General features: G+C 44.6%; 1 protein-coding gene across 2 annotated transcripts in view; it reads right to left on the bottom strand.

Moving 5' to 3' along the window:
- The window catches only part of LOC147608192 (oligopeptide transporter 4-like), a 52380-nt gene extending 27035 nt beyond the window's left edge, over positions 1-25345 (bottom strand). Inside the window, exons 1-6 of one of the 2 annotated variants that reach the window (XM_086789026.1) lie at positions 25073-25194; positions 23076-23202; positions 22712-22975; positions 22515-22612; positions 21827-22390; positions 20306-20561 (exon numbers count right to left, since the gene is read on the bottom strand). In XM_086789026.1, the coding sequence (XP_086645152.1) occupies positions 20306-20561; positions 21827-22390; positions 22515-22612; positions 22712-22948 (1155 nt within the window). In that variant the 5' untranslated portion in view covers positions 22949-22975; positions 23076-23202; positions 25073-25194. Of the gene's footprint in view, positions 1-20305; positions 20562-21826; positions 22391-22514; positions 22613-22711; positions 23203-25072 lie in introns of both variants that reach the window. The other variant, XM_086789025.1, reaches the window with a different exon arrangement.
- Between the last annotated feature and the right edge of the window lie 202 nt (positions 25346-25547).

Below are 25547 nucleotides of genomic sequence, written 5' to 3'. Positions count from 1 at the left end.
TACACATGTATCAATATTCACTACAAACCAATGGCATAGTAATAGTCCAAGTTGTATACCACTGTGAACCATACATATCCACAAAACCAGAGTGCGGTAGGAGCAATCACCCGTCCACTTGTAGTCTAGATGAGAAACAAAACACAGATTGGAGCTAGAGTGCCCAAATCTGAAAACACAGCGACACCTGTTGGCCCCAAAGCTTGGCGCCCCTTGCGGTATTTCTTTATTCAATTATAATAAAATGAATGGCTGAGTACAACACAAAGACCAGCCAAGAGTTTACACCTGTAAGTCCAATCTGACGGCCCACAAATCCTTCTCAGCACAGAGGATCTATGCACACAGATCTGTGTCTTCAAACAACACACTGTGCCTCCCTCTGATCAGCCAAGATCACTAAGCAGGCCAGCCATGGACATACATCTGGCATAACTCAAGTGCATGATACATCTTCTCAGCTCAAACATACATGTGCTGTCCAATCTCTGTCTCAACCCTTGTCAATCTGCCATACCCCTCCTCTCACAAGGGGCCAGATAACACATATCTGCAACAGACATCAAGCAGTAGAAAGAGAGATAGATGAACAGAAACAGAGCTTACCAAGTTCAGCTCGTGAAACAACACTGGAGGAAGCAACAGCACCAATCTGTACTTGCAGGCACTTGTATCCACAATCCTGCTTCACACGTGTGCCTGTACTTGCCTGTATCCTCCTCCTGATGTTCACTCTTATGCTGTCCTTGAAATTACAGATCTGAAAATCAGCACAGTACCCGTCTGGACCGCCTCGGGATACGTGCCAGGAGTCGTACTTGCACAAACAGTCCACTGTCCACTCTTCTACCTGCCTGTATCTGAGTTTACAGTCCTGTCCAGCCAGTTTACGCCACCTGCACAGCAGCCTGCAGCAACTGTACTTGCTGTACCTGGCTGTCCGTACACTGTACGGCAGCCGTACAGTACTGTACTGCTGTTGTACCTGCTGGTACAGCCTGACCAGACCTGTGCGCAGAGAATCCAGCAGCAACTAACAGCCGCCTGTGTGTAGGTGGACCAAGGAAGTGCCTGCAGCCTGTCCGTACAGGCTGTACGGCTGGTTTGCACAGGAAAAACTGCAGCAAAGAGTCTTCAGCAGTCGCCCTTCTCCTTCCACTTCTCCACGCTTGAGTACATGCGCTTCAAGAAACTCCACGATTCCCTCTTGTCCAAAAGCTAGAGAGAGAGAGAGAAGAGAGAGATACACTTACTCCAAAAGTGGAGTGACTCTCCCCCAAATTAATCCCTAGGGCCCCAAACTTTAATAAGTTCCTAGGGCCACTAAGGCCTAGGGGCAAACTTCAATAAACATTAAAACTTAATGTTTCTAGTTCCCCCCTTCACACCTAGGGATGTCCACACATCTTAAACTCTGTCCGGGCACCCCCCATGTGAATCATAAAATATTCTGACTCTGCAACCACCATGCCCACACTTGTCCTGCTCCATTTTCACAGGGCCATGACATACCCCCCTCTTGAAAAATGGCAAGCGTCCTCGATTGCATTCTGGTGATGCATCAAAATATCCAAAGTGAAATATACAATATGGCAAGATCAGCGTCCCAATCTCTCTGAGCCATACACATGTATCAATATTCACTACAAACCAATGGCATAGTAATAGTCCAAGTTGTATACCACTGTGAACCATACATATCCACAAAACCAGAGTGCGGTAGGAGCAATCACCCGTCCACTTGTAGTCTAGATGAGAAACAAAACACAGATTGGAGCTAGAGTGCACAAATCTGAAAACACAGCGACACCTGTTGGCCCCAAAGCTTGGCGCCCCTTGCGGTATTTCTTTATTCAATTATAATAAAATGAATGGCTGAGTACAACACAAAGACCAGCCAAGAGTTTACACCTGTAAGTCCAATCTGACGGCCCACAAATCCTTCTCAGCACAGAGGATCTATGCACACAGATCTGTGTCTTCAAACAACACACTGTGCCTCCCTCTGATCAGCCAAGATCACTAAGCAGGCCAGCCATGGGCATACATCTGGCATAACTCAAGTGCATGATACATCTTCTCAGCTCAAACATACATGTGCTGTCCAATCTCTGTCTCAACCCTTGTCAATCTGCCATACCCCTCCTCTCACAAGGGGCCAGATAACACATATCTGCAACAGACATCAAGCAGTAGAAAGAGAGATAGATGAACAGAAACAGAGCTTACCAAGTTCAGCTCGTGAAACAACACTGGAGGAAGCAACAGCACCAATCTGTACTTGCAGGCACTTGTATCCACAATCCTGCTTCACACGTGTGCCTGTACTTGCCTGTATCCTCCTCCTGATGTTCACTCTTATGCTGTCCTTGAAATTACAGATCTGAAAATCAGCACAGTACCCGTCTGGACTCTGTACCGCCTCGGGATACGTGCCAAGAGTCGTACTTGCACAAACAGTCCACTGTCCACTCTTCTACCTGCCTGTATCTGAGTTTACAGTCCTGTCCAGCCAGTTTACGCCACCTGTAGCAGCCTGCAGCAACTGTACTTGCTGTACCTGGCTGTCCGTACACTGTACGGCAGCCGTACAGTACTGTACTGCTGTTGTACCTGCTGGTACAGCCTGACCAGACCTGTGCGCAGAGAATCCAGCAGCAACTAACAGCCGCCTGTGTGTAGCGTGGACCAAGGAAGTGCCTGCAGCCTGTCCGTACAGGCTGTACGGCTGGTTTGCACAGGAAAAACTGCAGCAAAGAGTCTTCAGCAGTCGCCCTTCTCCTTCCACTTCTCCACGCTTGAGTACATGCGCTTCAAGAAACTCCACGATTCCCTCTTGTCCAAAAGCTAGAGAGAGAGAGAGAAGAGAGAGATACACTTACTCCAAAAGTGAAGTGACTCTCCCCCAAATTAATCCCTAGGGCCCCAAACTTTAATAAGTTCCTAGGGCCACTAAGGCCTAGGGGCAAACTTCAATAAACATTAAAACTTAATGTTTCTAGTTCCCCCCTTCACACCTAGGGATGTCCACACATCTTAAACTCTGTCCGGGCACCCCCCATGTGAATCATAAAATATTCTGACTCTGCAACCACCATGCCCACACTTGTCCTGCTCCATTTTCACAGGGCCATGACATACCCCCCTCTTGAAAAATGGCAAGCGTCCTCGATTGCATTCTGGTGATGCATCAAAATATCCAAAGTGAAATATACAATATGGCAAGATCAGCGTCCCAATCTCTCTGAGCCATACACATGTATCAATATTCACTACAAACCAATGGCATAGTAATAGTCCAAGTTGTATACCACTGTGAACCATACATATCCACAAAACCAGAGTGCGGTAGGAGCAATCACCCGTCCACTTGTAGTCTAGATGAGAAACAAAACACAGATTGGAGCTAGAGTGCCCAAATCTGAAAACACAGCGACACCTGTTGGCCCCAAAGCTTGGCGCCCCTTGCGGTATTTCTTTATTCAATTATAATAAAATGAATGGCTGAGTACAACACAAAGACCAGCCAAGAGTTTACACCTGTAAGTCCAATCTGACGGCCCACAAATCCTTCTCAGCACAGAGGATCTATGCACACAGATCTGTGTCTTCAAACAACACACTGTGCCTCCCTCTGATCAGCCAAGATCACTAAGCAGGCCAGCCATGGACATACATCTGGCATAACTCAAGTGCATGATACATCTTCTCAGCTCAAACATACATGTGCTGTCCAATCTCTGTCTCAACCCTTGTCAATCTGCCATACCCCTCCTCTCACAAGGGGCCAGATAACACATATCTGCAACAGACATCAAGCAGTAGAAAGAGAGATAGATGAACAGAAACAGAGCTTACCAAGTTCAGCTCGTGAAACAACACTGGAGGAAGCAACAGCACCAATCTGTACTTGCAGGCACTTGTATCCACAATCCTGCTTCACACGTGTGCCTGTACTTGCCTGTATCCTCCTCCTGATGTTCACTCTTATGCTGTCCTTGAAATTACAGATCTGAAAATCAGCACAGTACCCGTCTGGACCGCCTCGGGATACGTGCCAGGAGTCGTACTTGCACAAACAGTCCACTGTCCACTCTTCTACCTGCCTGTATCTGAGTTTACAGTCCTGTCCAGCCAGTTTACGCCACCTGCACAGCAGCCTGCAGCAACTGTACTTGCTGTACCTGGCTGTCCGTACACTGTACGGCAGCCGTACAGTACTGTACTGCTGTTGTACCTGCTGGTACAGCCTGACCAGACCTGTGCGCAGAGAATCCAGCAGCAACTAACAGCCGCCTGTGTGTAGGTGGACCAAGGAAGTGCCTGCAGCCTGTCCGTACAGGCTGTACGGCTGGTTTGCACAGGAAAAACTGCAGCAAAGAGTCTTCAGCAGTCGCCCTTCTCCTTCCACTTCTCCACGCTTGAGTACATGCGCTTCAAGAAACTCCACGATTCCCTCTTGTCCAAAAGCTAGAGAGAGAGAGAGAAGAGAGAGATACACTTACTCCAAAAGTGGAGTGACTCTCCCCCAAATTAATCCCTAGGGCCCCAAACTTTAATAAGTTCCTAGGGCCACTAAGGCCTAGGGGCAAACTTCAATAAACATTAAAACTTAATGTTTCTAGTTCCCCCCTTCACACCTAGGGATGTCCACACATCTTAAACTCTGTCCGGGCACCCCCCATGTGAATCATAAAATATTCTGACTCTGCAACCACCATGCCCACACTTGTCCTGCTCCATTTTCACAGGGCCATGACACACACAAACTTGCACATTAGGGTTAGGTGCAGGGTAGAGAAGCTCACACACAGAAATGAGAGAGAGAGAGAGAGAGCCAGAAGTGTGGTATCCACAAAATGCAAGTCAACTCTTGCATGTGTGCCACATCCATATAATATAGAAGTACAAAATATTATATGTTAGAGTGTCCTTTCACACTTGATGTCCAAGGGGAAAAACCACATGGGAAAAAGTGCCCTTGGTTAAGCCCTGTTCACACATAGCACTACCATAAGTGAGCATATGCCTACAAACCCCCCCTGTAGTGGAAGTGTGAACCTGTACAAGGTAGCAGATCACTCTCTGTATGAGAGTAAGCCCAAAGCTTTGCGGAAAGCTTCAAACTTTTCTCGAGGTAAAGCCTTTGTGAATAGATCTGCAACATTATCCTGTGTAGGGCAATAAGATAAACTGATCTCCCCTGCATGTAGCCTCTCTCTGACATAGTGATAATGAATCTCAATGTGCTTGGTACGTGCATGAAATACTGGATTTCGTGCCACGGCCATAGCACTCTGGCTATCAGTGAGAATGGTGGTGGGTGTCTGCTGACACTCACGAAGATCAGCCAATAGTCTCCTCAACCATACACAATCTACTGTAGCTGTAAAGACTGCCCTGTACTCAGCCTCACAAGTAGATGTAGCAACAGTGGGTTGCTTTTTACTCAACCAAGATATGCATGAACTGCCAAGAAAAAAACAATTCCCACTGGTGGATTGCTTGGTATCATAATCACCAGCCCAATTTGAATCACTGTATGCATAAAGCTGCAAGCTGCCCCCCCTGGGATAGAACAAACCAAGATCCAGGGTACCCTTAAGATAACGAAAGATGCGTTTGACTGCTTGCCAATGCTTTGTGCATGGGCTGTGCATGAATTTGCTCAACAAAGACACCCCAAAAGATATGAAGGGCCTCGTGTTACACAAGTAAATGAGGCATCCCACTGCCTGGCTGTAAATGCCGGCCTCAAAAGGCTCTCCAATATCATGCATAGTAAGCCGTACACCTGATTCTACCGGAGTAGAAATGGATTCTACCGGAGTAGAAATGGGCTTACATTCATCCATGTGAAACCTTTTTAGCAAACTTTTTATGTACTTAGTTTGCTGCATAACAATGCCATCATCTGTATGCATAAACTGTATGCCGAGATAGTAGTGTAAAGGCCCCAAATCTAACATATCAAATTCAGCTTTCAAATCAGCTTTGAAATCTGAAATTTGTGCTTTGCTTGTACCTGTAATGAGCATGTCATCTACATACAAGATGACTATGAGAATATCGGCATCGGTTTTCTTCACATACAATGTGCTTTCAGCTGGACTATTCTCATAACCTTGGCTGGTTAGATGAGCATGTATTTTATCATACCAAGCTCTTGGAGCTTGCTTTAACCCATACAATGCTTTGTGCAACCTGCATACTTTATGTTCCTCACCAGGAACTACAAAACCAATGGGCTGATTTACATATACTTCCTCCTGCAAATCCCCATTTAAGAATGCAGTTTTGATGTCCAATTGATGCACTTTCCATCCTTTATGGGCAGCCAATGCAATCACTGATCTTATTGTGGTCATTCTCGAAGTAGGAGCAAAAGTCTCTTCATAATCTATTCCCTTTTTCTGGGAGTAGCCTTTAGCCACAAGTCTTGCTTTGTACCTGTCAATAGTACCATCAGACTTTCTTTTGACTTTGTACACCCACTTTGTTCCAATTACATGCTTGCCTTTAGGCAATTCCACAAGATCCCATGTATTGTTCTTCATGATAGAAGAAATTTCAGCTTGCATAGCTTACAACCAATGCTCATTCTCATGTGCTTCTTCATAAGAAGAAGGCTCTTCTGAATCAAAGAGACCACCCATTGCGAATGCAGACTCCCCACTATGTACATTCAAAGCATGGCTAGAACTAGCCCTTGTTCTACCTGTGAGTGGAGCTGCAAGTTTGCTTTCTTGCAAAGTTTTCAGCAACCATCTTGGCACTGACTTGGCTGTGTCTATGGCTGTTTGCTCTTCCCTGACAAGATCTTCCACTTCTTCCATAGAAGGGGGCTGAATGGCTGGCTGGTCCACATGTTCTACATGTGGATTTTCTTGTGTAGGGGCTGGCTGATCTGAATCCCCCCTAATTGCAATGGGTAAAAGTCCATCAAACATGTCCTGTATGCCTGTATAATTGCTTTTATATAAGCTGTACATGGGCTGTTCTGAATTTTCAGCAAATACCACATCTCTACTGACAAAAATCCTTCGTGTAGTTGGATTATAAAGACGGTATCCTTTGCTTTCATTGTTGTAGCCCACAAAAATGCATTTAATTGCTTTGTCATCTAGCTTTGTTCGGAGTTGTTCTGGCACATGTGCATATGCCAAACACCCAAATGTACGCATATAATCCACTGTTGGCTTTCGGCTATACCAAGCCTCAAATGGTGTTATGGTTTTCAAAGCTTTTGTCAACACATGAGTTGCACACATTATAGCTTCCATCCAAAATTTGTATAGCTTCCATCCAAAATTTGTGAGGCAACTTCTGTGCTTTCACCATGCATCTTGCCATCTCCATGAGAGATCTATTTTTCCTTTCAGCTACACCATTCTGCTACGATGTATAAGGCACAGTACATTGGTGTGTGATGCCCTTTTGAAGCATATAATCCCTGAATGCATTTGACATGTATTCTCCACCTCTATCTGAGCAGAGTGTTTGGTCTTTACATCCACACATATTTTCAGCCATTGCTACAAAGTGTCGAAAGCATGTAAACACATCTGCTTTCGCTAACAAAGGGTAAGCCCAAGCAAACCTGGAGTAGTCATCAATGAATGTGACAAAGTAAAGATGCCCCCCTATGGATGGTGTCCTCATCGGACCACATACATCACTATGTATGAGCTGTAATTTACTTTCAGCTCTAACAGCTCCATCTTTGGGGAATGGTTTTCGTTGGATCTTTCCCAAAATACACCCCTCACATACATGTCTCGGTGGAGACTCAAGAGGTGGCATATTATCAACCATATGATCCTTCTGCAAAAGCATCAAACTCTGAAAATTTACATGCCTAAAACGAGCATGCCATAGCTCTGCATCATGCATAGCAGGAGTGTGGACAGCCACTGTATTTACATCATAAGTGCGCTTGTCATAGCTGTCCAGCTTATACAAGCCTTTGTATCGTGTTCCAGAAGTGACTATTTCATAACCCTTTGATGGGTCTTTTACCAAACACTTCCCGTCTTCAAATTCAACCTTTAAACCTTGGTCGTTTATGGCTGAGACGGAGAGCAGATTTTTCTTTATCCCTGGAACATACAATACATTTTTCATACATATGTTGGCACCATTGGCTGCAATAAGTATGACACTACCAATTCCCTTTACTTGATATGTGGTATGATCTGCACATGATACAGAGCGGCCTTTTGAAGCATAAACCAAGTGCTGAAATACATCTTTGCATGAAGTGATGTGGCTCGAAGCACCACTATCAAAATACCATGATGCATTCTGTCTGCCAGATGCAATGCAAGACATATCAGTGTCTGAAGCACTTGGTGTGTCACTAGTGCATGTGACCAAAAAAGTGTACTCTTTCTGGATTACATTAGCTGATTGCTGTGCTTTGTCATCAGAAGAGTCTGCTACTGCATTGCCTGCTTCTTTCCTTTTCTCTTTTGTAATCCGCTTCCTACATTCACTGATGTAGTGTCCAGGCTTATGGCAGTAGTGACATTTGCCCTTCTTTTTGGGCTTGTTTGCATCCCCTTTGTCAGACTTTTCACCACTAGAAGAGGGCTGTCCATGACCAGCCTTGCTAGACTGTTGTCCCCCATGCCTAAAGCTCTTTGCTTTACCCTTATCCTTGGCTGTAAATGCCTTTTCTCCACCACGGTTGCTCGATATGTTTGCTCTTGTTTTCTCTTCCTGCAAGAGTAAACCCACGAGCTCTTCAAAAGTGACGGGATCACCACCTCCTCTCATTGAGAGGTTGAGAGAGGTGTGAAAGCCCGAGTAGGAAGGCGATAAAGAATGAAGAGTGTTGGTGACCATCTGTCTGTCTGGGATTACCTCATCAATGTCGAGCAATTGTTCCTGCAAATCTTTCACTTTGGTGAGATGATCTGCCATGGAGTCACCCTCATCCATAGAAAGAAGATCCAATTGCCTCTTCAAGTAAGCAACCCTTGCCTCGTTGCGTACCTGATACATTGCTTCCAATGTGTCCCATGCAAGCTTCGATGTCTTGCATGAACGAATGTGCGGAATAATAGTCCTTTTCACTGAAAGGGCTATCAATGACATGGCATGTGTATCTCTAGAGTCCCATCTCTTCTGCTCTTGTGTGGGAGCAGGATCTACATCAGGAGCTCTTTGAGCACCTCCCCTTTCAGGCGTGGCTGGCTGTATGGTAAGTGGGCGTGTGTCATCACCACACACAATGCCCCAAAGCCCTTTGGCTACCAGCAAATTACGGATCATGAAACTCCAGAGGGAGTAGTTAGATCCATCTAGCTTGTCCTCCTGGGTGAGCACACCAAATACATCTGTAGCATTCAAGAGAAGCCCGTGGATGAGCCTCCTGTCCAGCTGGACTCTGTGCTCCTTGCTCGGCTCTCCTTTTCCTGCAGCCTAGCCCGCCAACCCCCAGAAGAAGGCATGTCTGCAGAGCCGACATCCCCCTCATGAGAAAAACACTCACGCATGTAGATGCAGCCGGCCCTAGCAGGGAGAGAGAGAGAGAGAGAGAGAGAGAGAGAGAGAGAGAGAGAGAGAGAGAGAGAGCCCACATGCTGTTCTGTCCCCTCCTGCTTTTCACCAAGAAAGAAGCCTCTCTGCAGCCGCCAGCCCCTTCATAAGCGTGTGTGCCCCTCCAGCATGCAGCCGACTTTTCCCAAAAGAAAAGGGGCACAATTCCAAAAAGGGGGGTATTCTTTTATATTTTGAAAGGTTTTAAACCTTTGTCCACATGGGGTTGCAAAAGGACCTTATTAAATGCCTAGAATCATCTTTGACCCAAATAACTGAACCAATCTGTCCATGAAGTTATTGCCCCAAACTGGTGCCATTCACGTTGTCCACCATGTTCCCGTGCATACTTGCATAATGTCAAGAGAAAAACACCGGGTCGTGACAGAGGATGAAGGCATGATGAAACCAGACCTCAACAACTGTGCTAGTTGCATCTCCAACTTAGCTTCCAACACCTTGGAAAGACGATACGGAAACTTACTAGGTGGCTCAGCTCCAGGTACCAACTCTATATGATGGTCTTCAGGACGAGAGGGTGGGGGTCTTGGTGGAAGATCATCCCTCAACATGATGTCCTGAAACTCTTGGAGGAGGCTGGTCATCTGGGGTTCTAATGGGGTCGCGGTGGATGTCGCTATCTGTCGTGGGCGGACGACATAGATCATCGCACACTTAGCTCCCTTTCTAATAGCTCTACTGGCTTGAAGAAGTGGAATACCTTGAATGCTCCGATCCCCGCATATGATAGTAGGCTCAGGCAAACCTTCGACGATCGTGAAGGTGTCCTGTCTCCAATCAAGAATGGGCATTGGGCGCATATTGGCGGAACCAATGAATTCCAAGGATCATGTCGCACACGAGAAGGGGCGAGACAATGAAGTCCCTCTGAAACTAGGCCTTCTCAATTGTGAAGGCAAACTATTGAGCTTGCAGGGAAATATGAGTACGTAAGGCGGGAGTGAACCCGTCCACGTCCAAATGATACGGCACAAGGACACATTTCATCTTGGTTGCCAATTACAGAGAGATGGCATCTTTTGAACTGACCATGTCGAAGAGGACAACAAACTATTGCCCCTTCGTTGTGCCATAAGCTCTGATAAGACCTTTCTGATGCTCCTCAACTCTTTCCTCCTGCTTATCATCGCATACCACCGCAAGTACCGCATTCAAAGTGGGCAAAAGCTGAACAGCATTGGTGGCTGAGGGCGGCGATAGAGGGGGTGGTACAGCTGTGGCGGTAGCCATTGTAGAGGCTAGTTGTTTACTTTTTTTCGCTTGCCATTTGGTACAATCCTTCTTGCTATGTCCCGTGTGGTGGCAGAAAAAACAACGGTTCTCTTTGAAGTACCGTTCCTTCTCATCTGACTGTGTAAGAATCCTCCCTTCTTCTTTTGATCCTTGTTGTTGGGAGCTCCCTTACCTACTTGCTGGTTAGACACCTAGTTCTACTGGATGGTCTGTGTCTACTGCTATTGAGGTTGGGGCTGGCTGGAGCGGTCTTGGGCTTGCCTCCATTGAGCATCATCTCATGATTCTACACAAGAGTCAAAGCCTTGCCATAAGTCTAGGGTTCAAAATTTCAAACGGGGAACCGAATGTTTGGATCCAATCCCCGAATGAACTGCTTGATCTTCTCCTCCTCGGACTTCCCCAACTGTTGAGCTGATGTGATCACCTTGTTGGAGTAGGTGTGCACAAGGAAACCGTTTTGGGTGAGTTTGTAGAACTCATCTTCAAGATTTGTCATGTACTGTGGAGGTAGGAACCTGGTCTTCAAATCGGACCTACAAGTGTCCCAATCATAGTCCGGTAAGCCAATGTAAGGATCTGTGTGCAACAAGGCCCAATGTTGCCACCACGTGACTGCATCACGTGAGGTGTGGAGTTGCTAGATGGACTTTGTCTTGGGTTTCTATGATCTAGGAAATAGGAAAGTGGGCAGTAAACTGGTGAATAAACTGAGTCACAATCGAATGGTCACACTTGCTGTTGTACTTGGTGAAGTTCGGTGAGGAACGGATAGCTATTGTCGAGGCTATGGCTGGGGTTGTGGAGGATTGAGAAGGGTGGAAAGAAGTTACCAGAGTCCGGAGTGTTTGTTGAAATTGGTCCCTCAAGTCTTCTCGGGCTTGTTGCTCGTGGTTCACCTTCGCTTCGAGCTCTACCCACAATCGCTCCTCTTTGGCCTTGCATTTGGCTCTCTCTGCCAACTGTTTGGCCAGTCTTGCTTCACGATCTCGCTCTTCCTTTTCAATGATCCATCGAAACCATTGTTCCATTGAGGAACTTTGTTCTTTAGGCCTATCAAGGTTTCCTGTAATTCTACCAGTTTTTTTTTCCATCTACACTCTTTCGAGTTGAATCTGAAGTTGCCTTATCTACTCCTTTAGCTTTTGGTTGTCTTCCTCTTCTTTTTGCGGAAGCGTTTCTTCAAATGGTTCTTCTTCTTTAGTGATGTCTTCGAAGCTTGATGCCATTGCAGATGGGCGAGTGGTTTTTCCGGATCTCAGCTTTACCATCCACAGGATGCCCTCACCCTAGGTTGCCTGGTTGAATCACGTCCCAAAGCTCTGATGCCAATGTAGCATGCGCTAAGCTAGGACCATGTGAAACAACGAAACCTTTCTTTAAACCTGAGTTTGGTGAGTCTTTCACAATCCTTTAAAACAGCATACATGAATCTGAAAGAGATGTAGTAGAGACTACACCAAATGAGGTCCCGAATTACCCACTGAAGGGCCCTCCCCTGCAAGCACGTGTATTTGCTTTATTTCTTCTTCTGGAGAACTGTATACAATTTGAACTGTGTCCACAAGACTGAGCGGACAAACTGACTAACGGACTGCCAAATGTATATCACAATTGGCTGTAGCCAGGAGGCAAAAGATCTTTGATCACGAGAGAGCCATCAGGCGTAGATTGTGTGCTTTACAGAGGGAACTTCAGAAACACCATGATGCATTATGCACTTCTAGGGCTGAGTTGCAGGACTCTTTTGAGCAATGTGCAGAGATCCCTTATCATGTATAGGAGTCGTTATGGATTCAGCTAGGAAGCATGCATTTCTTTGTTGTCCACGGCCTCTCCCATAACAAGAAATGCATTAGACAGCTCCAAAACATGCAAGGAGTGCTCCACTCAGTGCCCAACATAGTCAAGAGGATTTCCTCTTATTTTTACTACTGCTTCTTATCCACAGAGGCTCACTCCCCTCAAAGGGATAGGGCGCAGCAACAGAAGGTTTGGTAGTCCCTGCCTAGACTGATTTCGGATGACATGTGTGCGGTACTTGCCCCTTTCCTTTTTCAGTGGATGAGCTTAGACATGTGATTCATGCATTACCACATGGTAAATGTGTTGAGTATGCACATGCGGAAGCATAGACAAAACAAGAGAGAGAAGAGGAAGCAAAGGAGAGAGCTTGTGGACATGATCACCTTTAATAATAGCAAGAAGCTTTACAATGGCAATAGCCAACAAGTAGTGTTGAATAAAGTGCACGGATTGGATACAACAAGTGAATATAAAGGATTGCCTTATATAGTGAATGTGTGAACTAGCCGATTGCCACTATAAACAGGCCGATACCTCACGACTTACTGCACAAGGAGAAAATGGATAAAATGCCCAATAAATAGGGTAAACCTCATAACACTGAGATGCACAATTCTAACACCCCCTCTGCAACTCATAGGGTACAAAAGTCTGAAGAAAATAACATGTTCAGCTTCCAATGTGCATAGTTGGTTCCGTCCAACTTGTCATCCTTGTTCGTACAAAGGGGAGCCATATCCATAGTGTAACTATTTGGCCCTCCTAGCTCTATTTCACATGATGAAATCCATGCCCGGACACTAGACAGGTGGAAGAAGACATGGGGACAAGGTCCATAAGATTTGATTAAGAAAAAGCACCATTCTTGGTCAAAAAGCAAGAAAAATCAACAAGTCAAACAGGGTTGACCACGACCATTGGAAAGAGGAGACTAAGCTGGACCAAAAGCTAAGAGGTGCTTTCTCAAAAAGCATCTCCACGGCCAAAAAGCAAGGCCCTGAAGTTGTAAAAGCACAAATCAATAACTTTGGCTATTATTAATAAATTTAATAAAAAGGCAAAAACAAAGCAAAAGCATCACTTTTTGGCAAAAAGCAAGGCTTCCCCAAGTATAAAAGAAGCATAAGCCTCTCTTGAGCATCAAGTTGAAGAATCTCTTCATCACGTTGCCATCTTCTTCATCATCATCTATAAACCAAATCATGGAGTTTTTCATCGCTACCCGCTGATTTCAGAGTGCCTCTAGCAATTACAGTGCCACGTCACCATCTTTCCATGCGATTGTACGGATTGTACGGACAAAAATCCAAAAACCCTAAAACTACTCAAAAAAACCCTAAAAACTACTTTTGGAGGTTTTTCTCTCCCGAAAACCATTAAAATAAGTTTTATATCAGTTTTCTTGCCAAAAAGAGCTTCTCTAGGGTTTTCATCCTCGACGAGGCTATAGGAATTGTGGAGATTATTCATGGGATGAGCGAGTGGAGATTATTCTTGCCAACGTGCCCGTGGATTGTTCCTGAATAAATTCTTGAAAGGGGCGGGGCCTGTTTCCCGCTCAATGTGGTGTACTGTGCAAGATCCCTATTCCCTTCTATCTCTCCCCTCTCTCTCTATATATCTCTATATGTCTATCTTTTGGACATGTGGTTGAGTTTGTCACAGCACACCCCGCTGGGCTTACAGTGGTATCAGAGCTAGATTTCTCTTGAAGAAACTTTCTTGGGGTGACGAAGCCATGTCGAAAGCAGAGGGAGACCAAGGGCCTCATGAGGCCAATACAGCCCTTCAGGATGGGAACCAGGGTCATCAGAAGAGTATCACGACTTTCAACAGTTCAAACAATTTCTCCAAGATGAAGAATTCCTAGCTTGGAGAGCTAGGAAGGCAAATGACCAAAGAAGGGCTCAAATGTTTGAAGATTTCATTAAGGATCGAGCCACCGAAGCCGAAAGAGTTGAAGTTGCTAAAGCCTATCCTCGGACCAAAGGAGTCACGATTGTAGGAGGATCGAGAGCTACTCGCTCTATTTATCATGGAGGAGACAAGGAAGCTATTCCTAGGCCTACTCTTTCAGATGCGATTTCCTCAGGACACGTAAGGGAAAGGAAGGCAAAGAAGCCACAGAGATCGGAAGATCATCAAATTGACATCATGCCAGGAAGTTCGACGAGTGGTTTGCATTGGTGCTTAGCCCATTGCATGTTTTGACATATAAAGAAAGCCGTGGAATCTTTGTGGACCAAAGCTAAAACATAACTCTTTTGAAGCATTGAGACTTTATGCTAGCAAAGGATCAGTATTGGTTATTTTAGATCTTTTTGTGGTTGAACATGATCGGATTGCATTGGAGCAGTCTTGAACCAAGAAGACCATGCTATGGCCTATGAATGTCAAAGACAACAAGAAAGCATATGCATTATCTCGGAGACCCTTGAGCCATGCGGTTTCTTTGGGTTACCATATGGACTTCACTTTGATGAAGGATCTTTATGCTACCCAAACATGTGTTGGAAGGAATTGCAGAATACAGATTTGGTGACTTCTTATGTCATCAAGAAGGGTTTTCTTATGATGCAAACCTAGGATATGTACGACACAAGGAATTGAGGCCAAAGTAATGGAAGAGTACCATGCTCCTTCCTCCATGGCGCATAGAGACACCTCGACTACACTTCAAGCTTTGGAGAGCTACCTTTTATTGGCCTAGTACAAGAAGCACGTTGAACTTTATGATTCGAGAATGTTTGTTTTGTTAGAAGGTCAAGTTTGATCAACAAACACCAGCAAGATTATTGCACCCATTGAATGATCTATGGGAGAATATTGCTATGGATTTTATCTTTGGATTGCCAAAGTTAGGGAATGATGGTATATGGACCTTGCAAGATACCAAGAAGATCAACCATGTTATCCCCCAAGAAACTTGTTTTGAAGGATCCACCAGGGATGGAAGAGCCAGAACAGATTGTGTTTCATTCTGTGAGAAAAAGAGGAAAGACAGAGGTTAGAAAGTTTCTCTTGGACTTCGAGAATTATTCACTATTGGATGCAAAATGGATGCCAGGGAAGTACTTCAAGGACTATCCAAATATACCTCAAGCTTATAAGGAAGTGGTTGGTCTAGATGTATTTGAAGTACAGATATGGACGTCTTGTGATCAAGACAAGTTCAATAGGGAGGGATTGTGCCTCTAGCTCTCTTCATTGTATATATATATATGACTAGAACTGACCATTATTTTGCTTATAATGGTTACTTGGACGTTCTCTAGTTGGGTGGCAACAATGGCGGATAGCCCAAGAAGCAAGATTTGTATATGGGAGGCAACGATGCCAGATATCTTGGATTTCGCAGTCGGGCGATTATTGCGGACCAGATGGCCCAGGTGACTGTATTGGATTTCGCAATCGGGTGGTCATTGCGACCAAATGGCCCACATGACTGTATTGGATTTCATAGTCAGACGATCAATGTGACCAGATAGCCCAGATGACTATTGATGAACTCTCGGGTGGTCCTAGTGACCGGATGGCCTTGAGGATAGTCTGAGCGGTCCTAGTGGCCAGATGGCTCAGCACAGTTTCGATGAAACCAAACAGGACAATCCATGAACAAGAGGATCATTACTTGTGCATTGCATACTGATGTATGTTTGAATTTCTTTGACTTTGTGTGCTGTTTTTGATGTATAGACAATGCTTGGATTTATGGCATGTGATAGTCCACTGGGCTCCAGACTACCTAGCCCGTACCTGGAATACCCAATAGATGCGAATGAAACATACTTGTTTATTGACTAGCTTGTGTCTAGTTTTTGCAGGAGGTAAGTATGCATTTATTATATCTAACATGTATGACAGGCCATGAAGATGTACCATTAAGAACAAGGACATCGGTCAAAGAAAAGGCATTGAGATGTTGCCAGATGAGCAAATGACACCACGGATATGGGGAAAGACCAGATGCACAAGCTCACCAGATATGGGGCTAGTACCAAGAACATATGGATGTACTTGGAGGATATGGACATGCTTGGAACACTTGCGGTCCGCAGTTGAGGACAACTGCGATGTAAGAGGGAGGGAATGTAACTATTTCGTTCTCCTAGCTCTATTTCACATGATAAAATCCATGCTCGGACACTAGGTAGGTGGAAGAAGACATGGGGACAGGGTCCATAAGATTTGATTAAGAAAAAGCACCATTCCTGGTCAAAAAGCAAGAAAAAGCAACAAGTCAATCAGGGTTGACCGCGAGCCAAGGGCACCATTGGAAAGAGGAGACTAAGCTGGATCAAAAAGCTAAGAGGCGCTTTCTCGAAAAGCATATCCACGACCAAAAAGCAAGGCCCTGAAGTTGTAAAAGCACAAATCAAGAACTTTGGCTATTATTAATAATATTTAATAAAAAGAAAAAAGCAAAGCAAAAGCATCACTTTTTGGCAAAAAGCAAGGCTTCCCCAAGTATAAAAGAAGCATGAGCCTCTCTTGAGCATCAAGTTGAAGAATATCTTCATCGCGTTGCCATCTTCGTTCAAGCGTGGAGATTATCTTCTTCATCATCATCTATGAACCACATCATGGAGTTTTTCATCACTACCCGCTGATTTCAGAGCGCCTCCAGCAACTGTAATGCCACGTCACCATCTTTCCGTACAACCGTACGGACTGTACGGACATAAAATTTCAAAAATCCCAAAACTGCTCAAAAAAACCCTAAAAACTGCTTTTTGGAGATTTTTTATCGCCCGAAAACCATTAAAACAGGTTTTATATCAGTTTTCTTGCCAAAAAGAGCTTCTCTAGGGTTTTCATCATCGACAAGGCTATAGGAATTGTGGAGATTATTCATGGGATGAGCGAGTGGATTTAGAGCTTGGACTTGAACATAGAACTTGGACATATAGCTTGGGCATGAAGCTTGGACGTGAACATGGAACTTGGACATAGAGCTTGGACATGGAACATAGAGCCTAGACATGGAGCTTGGATTTTGAACTTGGATCTAGATTTGGATCTGGACTTGGACTTGGATTTGGATATTAGATTTGGTACTAGCCCAGTGAGAGATACTTGTGGCCCTGTGGGTCATCCCCGTGGTGTGCTCGACATCAGAGATCTTGTGCCTCGACATCGACATCGACATCGACTTGGAGATCCTACATCGGCATATCTGTTTGTTTTGTATTCATTGATTGTATTGATCTTGGCCAACGTGCTCGTGGATTGTTCCTGAATAAATTCCTGAAACGGGGCAGCTCAATGTTGTGTACTGTGCAAGATCCCTATTCCCTTCTCTCTCTCTCTATATCTCTATATCTCTATCTTTTGGACACGTGATTAAGTCTATCACGGCACGCCCCGCTATGCTTACACATAGCAACGAAGTACACAAATTTTTAGCACTCCAAGACTCCTCTCGAGCACTATCCAACGAAGCGAGGCACGAGAACCAATCAGAGCCCTCTCAAATCTAAGAGAGAAAGAGGCTGGACAGCAGCAAAACAGTCCACCAAAACTCACCGAAAACACCCACCAACCGGAGGGAGGGGAGGCCGGGGAAGAAGTAGAGATGTTGGGGCCGCTTGTCAGGATGCACCACACGCGAGAAAACACCTTCCACTGCAGTCCACGCTGTAAAAACAGCCTTGATATCGCACATGACTGCTGTAAATGCATGTAGAAGCAAAAAACGCAGCCAACAGAAGCTTGTAAAAAATGCTTGGTAACCAAGCACAAGAGTAGGGCAGCCTGAAGAGGAAAAACGCAGATGTGAGAAGCCTCTGGGAGAAGGAAAACGCAGCTATGATGAGGAAACACAGCCACTGTTTGATCTCCAGTAAACGCAGCCACCCGGTTGAACTCCAGAAAATGCAGCCACTGTCCAGAAAAGCACAGCTACTGTTATGAAATCCACGAAACGCAGCAAAGGGTAAGGATCGAACTCGCAGATGATGGCAGCCGGGTACCTAAGCAACTGATACCATGTTGGAGTATGCACAAGCGGAAGCGTAGACAAAACGAGAGAGAGAAGAGGGAGCAAAGGAGAGAGAGCTTGTGGACAAGATCACCTTTTATAAGAAGCTTTACAATGGCAATAGCCAGCAAGTAGTGTTGAACAAAGTGCACGGATTGGATACAAGTAGTGAATATGAGGGGCTGCATTATATAGTGAATGTGTGAACTGGCCAACCGTCTCTATAAACAGGCCGACAGCCTCACGACTTACTACACAAGGAGAAAATGGATAAAATACCCAATAAATAGGGTAAACCTCATAAAACTGAGATGCACAATTCTAACAAAATGTCCTGGAGATGATGACCTCTCTCCCATGTTTTTCATGAGTTTTTGGGATAACATTGGAGATGACAACACAAGATATGTGGAACATGGGCTCTATGCCTCCTTTTCTTATCAAGGGTCTTACCCACCTTATCCCTAAGGGTTTCCCACCTAAGGCCTATCACATTGCTTGGGACTGCATACAAAATTCTTGCCAAGTCAATGAGCATGAGATCGCAGCCAATGTTACAGATAGTCATTCATGACAACAAAATGGATTCCGATTAAGAACAAGATATTGATTTACACATAATTAAGACAGAGGAGAGAGAAGAAGAGAGAGATTGGTGTCAAGTAACATTGATATCAGAGCAAAAAGGGTAACCAGCCTTAGTACAATCAGAGCATATAGTATCTTCAAAACATGCCTCAATGCAGTCACAGCATATAGTATCTTCAGAACTTGAGAATATTGTGTTCCACAGCCCTAAGCTTGATTAAGAACAAGATACTCACTTAAACATGATTAAGACAAAGGAGAGAGAAGAAGAGAGAGAGATTGGTGTCAAGTAACATTGGTATCAGAGCATCTAGGGTAACCACCCTCAGTCCAGTCAGAGCATATAGTATCTTCAGAACATGCCTCAATGCAGTTAGAGCATATAGTATCTTCAAAACATGAGAATATTGTGTTTCCCTAGCCCGGACTAGCTAGAACGCCTGGTCAATCTAGTAAGCCACTCCCAACCTTCATCGTGCATTAGGTCGGCTCTCGTCTTCACCCGTGCTACTTTCACCTTAGCTTTTGCTTTGGCTAGATGTATTCCATTGATTCAATAGTTGCTTCGGATCAGATAAATCTAGTATTAAGGATTTTACATGTCATCATTACAAACTTTAGCCTATATGTGCATTAGTAACCCTTTATTTGCATCAATGATGTTCCTTGAGGCATCCTACTCATGTCTTTGCTCATTTCGCACTACTTTGGAAGAGTTTTGTCTAGCAGCAGGGGCTTTTATAAATTGGCATAAATCTCTCAAATTTTGGGCCAATGGCTCCGAGAGGGTTGATTGGGGCATAGATGTTGGCTTCACATGATTGAGAGAGGACATACTGTCAAATACCTTGGATGCCAGGTCAAGATAGACTTTACATATTCTTAGATGTGTCCCTGAGAGCGGTGGTGATACTAGAGACATATTTTCTCCGAGGCAGATTACCGCCCCCATCCTGATGACTTGGTGTTCTTTGGCCCAACTCATTTGCATTTACAAGAGTTAGAGTTTACATCACTTGCACCTCTACAGCATGGCTAGCCCAGTCTGGTCCACAGATATTTTGAGGGCCAGGATCATTTGGTGCATAGAGGGGTGATCAGTAGACTTTGCTTCAAAACAAAAGATGAAAATACCTGATTAGTAGTTGCAGTCAGAATTCCTATTGGCAGCGTAAAAGTGGACGACAGACAACAAGCAAGAATGATGCCCCACCATGGAAGCTGCAGCTGGCTTTTATATATGATGCATGTTGCTACTGAACCACCGATACTGATGATGGAGAGGAGAAAGAACCACCAGTTGGGAATGTCCTGGTATCTTTTCATCAACCTGGTGTGAATATCAACTTTGTCTAATTGAATTGATTGCTTTGTATATTGCCAAATTTCTCTGCATTGAAATAATTAAACACAAAGATAGATTAGGTCACCACTTTTGTTATTATATATAAGACAATCATTCCTCTGTTTCCTATCAAAAAAATAAACGAAATCATACGCCTGCACAGGCATGCATGCATACAGAGCAAGAGAGATTAGGTCACCACTTTTGTTATCCCATATAAGACAATCATTCCTCTGTTTCCTATCAAAGAAATAAACGAAATCAAATGCCTGCACAGGCATGCACACATACAGAGCAGGAGAGAAGAAGGGTGGAGCGATAGGCTAGAGCTACAGGAAACCAAGTGTACAGAGCGCATTGAGAACGTAAAGAAATACAAGGGTAGTGTGGAAAGTTAATGCAGTGAAAGAATACACACTATACAAGGGTACAGAGAGTGTATGAACGAAAGAAAAGAAGAGAAAGACAAAAGTTTTGGAGAAAAGCTACAATTCTATTCAAAGGAAGAATGCTCTTTATCCCCTCACGGATGAATAGAACGAGAAACCACCAGATTGGCTTACGGTCTCAGATATTGTCTCAGAAGCCAGCTAAGCCGATGAGGCTGGAGAGTGGATACCTATCAAGAGGGGGGGGAAATGTCGCTTTAAAGCGATTGGTTGCCACTTCCTATAGACTTATTTAAACCCATGGAAATGGCATGGGGAAAAAATAGCATAAACAAGCATTGACGGAGCAGAGCAACCAGTTTCGGGCAGCCCAAAACAGTCCTAGGCAGGTGCCCAAGACCGGAAAATGGTCTAGGCATATTAAGAGCTCATAAAAGGGGAAAAAAGGCATAATTCCGAAAGGCCCACCGGCAGGCATGTGTGTGCACACCTGCATGCATGTGGGTTGGGGCAGTGGGGGGTGGTGCAGCGAGGGATATGCCTTTTCAAAAGGACCTATGCATCCCCATTTTAAGCAGTAATTCCATCATCAGACTTTGTAAACCCCAAACAAACAGATTGCAGCCCAAAAGCATGCCAGATCCAGCGTCAGACACACCATTCCAACCTCATGATTCTGCAGTGGACACAGACTGGAGACAGTTGAGAGTTAGGCTCGATGGCAGGTTTGGAGATCTCACTGCAGCACAGAGGCCATTGAGAGCACACAGATATTTCTTACGTAGCCATTAACAGTTATCAGATACTGCACACACCCTAGCCATTCAAAATGGGTCACAATCAATGAATGTATCACGCACCGAATACAACGTAACAAAGCTATAATTAACATACTATGAGGTTTGGTAAGGGGTTACTTGCTTTCCATGGAAAAGCGCCACATGTGTCAAAGTTGCAGTAAGCTGAGCAAAGGAGAACCCATAATTGAGGGCGAACAATGTGCTCAAATTGATCTGACCAAGTTTCTCATATGCAGTTACATCCAGTTCAAACTCACTGTTTACAATGGCTGTGACATTATACTCTTGTCCATCTGAAGTGAAGACATCACTAGAATATAGAGGAAATGTCTTTGCGTTGTACAAGTTGTACCAGTAAGCAAATGGAACCACGATGTACATGAAGACTGCGAAACCCACAAACATGCAGACTATAGAATGCCATGGCGTGACCAGAGGGCTTCCAACAAAAGCGGACATGCTGGCCCAGTCAAAGCTAAAAGCTCCAATACCAAGTCCTTCCAGACCAGAGCCGATCTGTTGGGCAGTCACTGAGTTTGGCCAGATCAGGCACGCAATTGAAATGCAAGTCAATGTATAGACTAGGTACCCTGGGAGTGTGTAGTAGGAAAAGGAAACAACTAGGACAATGAGAAAAAATCGAATTCTCGAAATGCCCTTTTGATTTTCCTTCTCATGCAGAGTCCTGCACCACAAAAAGAACAAAAAATATAAGAAGTTTTACGTGCACCATGATGTGCATTTGAGGTTCATATAACTTCCACAGGATATAGTGATAGAGAATGCCGACGCTGTGCAGACAACCTCACCTAAATATAGAGACCTGAACAAGATTCGATGGCCACCACATGTGTGCAGGGTTGACTAAGTATTTCCGGAATATGCCTGCCCAACTATATCCGAGAATCTAATTTCAGACACAAACAGCCAATCAGAATCACCAAAATGACGACTTCAAAACATGAAGCTGAACTGTGCAGTTTCTTCTTCAGAATGCCATCACTACCTGTGTCAAAGTAACCAAAAGTATGGAGGCCACGAAACTGATGTTACGCTTATAGAATGCTTTTATAGTGTTAATAACATATATGCCGTATGCTGTCCCATGTCCTGAAGCAGCCCCAGAATTTGCAAAAATGGTGATAAGAACATGTTCTTTGATGTTGAAAGGCCCAGGATTGATTGAGAACTCCCACTTTGTGAATGGAAAGTGGAACATCCTTGTGGGCAGTAAAGAGGCCATTGCATAGCCAATCGGTAGGGATGCAATCTGAGCAGATATAGCAGTCACTGTGAGGGGCTCGGTTCTATAGCTAAAGAATGAATTCAAGAACGATAGTGTTACACAAGACACAAGGCCCAAAACCCACATGCGGAAAGTCCAAACTGGCAATGTATAATCATCCGTTATGCTAACAGTAGCTGCTACTTCCTCAATTGGTGACTGATCAGATTCTCCAATGGCACGAGTGAACTTTGAATGAAAGCTTTCTTCTTCTGCAAAAATATATAAATGTTAACATAAGGGACATAGTTTTGCTGTAGAAAAGTAGAGAAAGGTACTAAAAAGGTTTTGTACAATGCAAGGGGAAAAAGTGTGGAAGTGAAACACTTTCAATATCATAAAGAGAGGAATATTTCAAGCAACATGTGGTTTTCTACAAATTATGAGTCAAGAGTGTCATTGCCAAGATGTGGCCACATTCCCAGCACACTCCAAAACTATTCAGGACTGCATTCGGAGTTGGTGAAACGCCTGAAAGTTTGGCACAGGATCATTTCTTATATGCTGGACATGAAAAAATGCAGATCTGTAAGAGATCCCGCCACATTCTACTGTGTGTATATGCTACGAATGCATGACAAAAGGCTCCTTCTTGTTTGGGAGCCTTGTTGTTTTGGCGGTCCCCGGGCTGAATCTGGCTGCTTGGGAATGCCCTTCTTCTGCCTCTGCTGCTCTGAGGACTCACACGTGCAACTGCTGGCATATGAATGATCTCATCTATTTCCTAACTTCCTATTTATAGGTTTATGATGGCCGGACGTTTTCAGTTGGGCCATCACTTTTGAGACCCAAAAAAATATTATCATTGATTGTGTTCATAGTGTGCCCAAACCTATTGGGCTGTCAAATCTGCTCCAATCTGAGCCAACTCTACCCCTAAATCTCTGCTCATGCTGAGAATCATGCTCACGTGGCACATACGTGATGTACATGACACCACGATGTTAGGGTTGTGTGGAAAGCCATTACTCTTCCCAAGCATGAAGGTGACGTAAATATCATTCATCCAGACATGCAGAGTAACGCACTGTTGACCAAACTTATAGTTCGGGGTCTTCTTCTCAGTGATCAGCCTTGGATGAGTTTTCTTTCATGCCAGGTTGTGTAGTGCACTCCGGGGAGGACGTGGTACATAGGAGCCTAGCCTGAGGTCAATTTTCAGCAATATAAATTACCATATGCCCGCTTCTAAACTTTTTGCTACTATTGTCAATGCATGGCACATATTGAGATGCAGGCTTAGGCAATCTCTTCTTCCTCCTCCTCTAGATGAGGTTGATAGACAGCACATATTGAGATGTAGACTTCATCCCCCTGCTCTAGCTGAGGTTGATAAGACAGCCTATTATGCGGAGTGACTCTATCTTGGATGAGCATGGACACCAGTTGTGGTTATATGCACTGATCCATATGGAATAAGGGCCCTTGCTCATCCATAGGTGCTTGGATGGCCTCTAAAGACCTACCACAGCCTACCTAGGAGAAGCATAGTGCACTCCAAGGAAGGACGTGATACATAAGAGGCCTAGCCCCTGAGGCCGATTCTCAGTGATGTAAGTTACCATATGCCAGCCTTTAAATTTTATGCCTCGATTATCAAAGCGCCGCACATATTGAGATGCAGGCTTAGGCAATCTCCTTCTACTCTAGGTGAGTATTATGTGGAATGAATCTATCTTGGATAAGCATGGACGCAAGACAAAGCTAAGAATTGTGGGTATATATGCACTGATCCATACGGAATAAGGGCCATTCCTCTTCCATAGGTGCTTGGATGGCCTCTACAGTCACCTAGGAGAGGCATATTGCAGGCCCCAAAGGTGCTCACAGGAGGATCTTTGGCTCCATTCTAACACTGCCATATATTCGCTTGATTAATTATCAAGACAGGTGTCCCACTTCACACTATTGGCCTTCACTGGAATCAGACGAAGACACTTCCCTGACTTCTGTTGAGTGAGTGGAGAATGAGGAGATTGGCTACACAGAGGCCCATTGTTGAAGCGGAGATTCCACCTGTCAAGATACATCCTAGCATTGGGAGCATGGTAAACTAGGTTTTTGGCATGGATAGTTGCTTACCGGAATCGGGCAGAGGCTGATAAGGGTATAGTGTATCTTCTTCCTGTGCAGCTTCCATGGCCTTTCGATCAACGGCTGAAAGAGTTGTTGGGAGGATCACTTGCTAACAAGGTTGCTGATCCGGAGACCAGCATGGGCATAAAACTGCATTTGAAATGTTGGGCACAATACATGCATTGCGCATGTGCTCACAGCAACGAGCTGCGCGTGGTGGAAGGCTGCTTGTCTTTTGGGCGATCGCACGTGTCAAACGCACGCGACTCGTTAAGAATCGCCTTCCAACATCTTTGGAAATATTTTAATTAATTAATACCCACATCCTTGGTAGGTACGAGGATATGACATGTTGCGTGTGCCACATATAAAACTATGATCCTAGGTCTTCCTCACATTCCTAGTGTGAAGCATTTATAGAAGACAACTTCTTTTCCACACACTCAAAGTGCACAGATATCTCGGCTTTTCGGCGATTTTC

Source organism: Cibotium barometz, chromosome 53 (genome assembly GCF_041138505.1).
Source record: "Cibotium barometz isolate CiBa-2024 chromosome 53, ASM4113850v1, whole genome shotgun sequence".
Taxonomy (NCBI): domain Eukaryota; kingdom Viridiplantae; phylum Streptophyta; class Polypodiopsida; order Cyatheales; family Cibotiaceae; genus Cibotium; species Cibotium barometz.
Note: the sequence above shows the minus strand (reverse complement) of the source record. Positions and strands in the feature narration are given on the sequence as shown.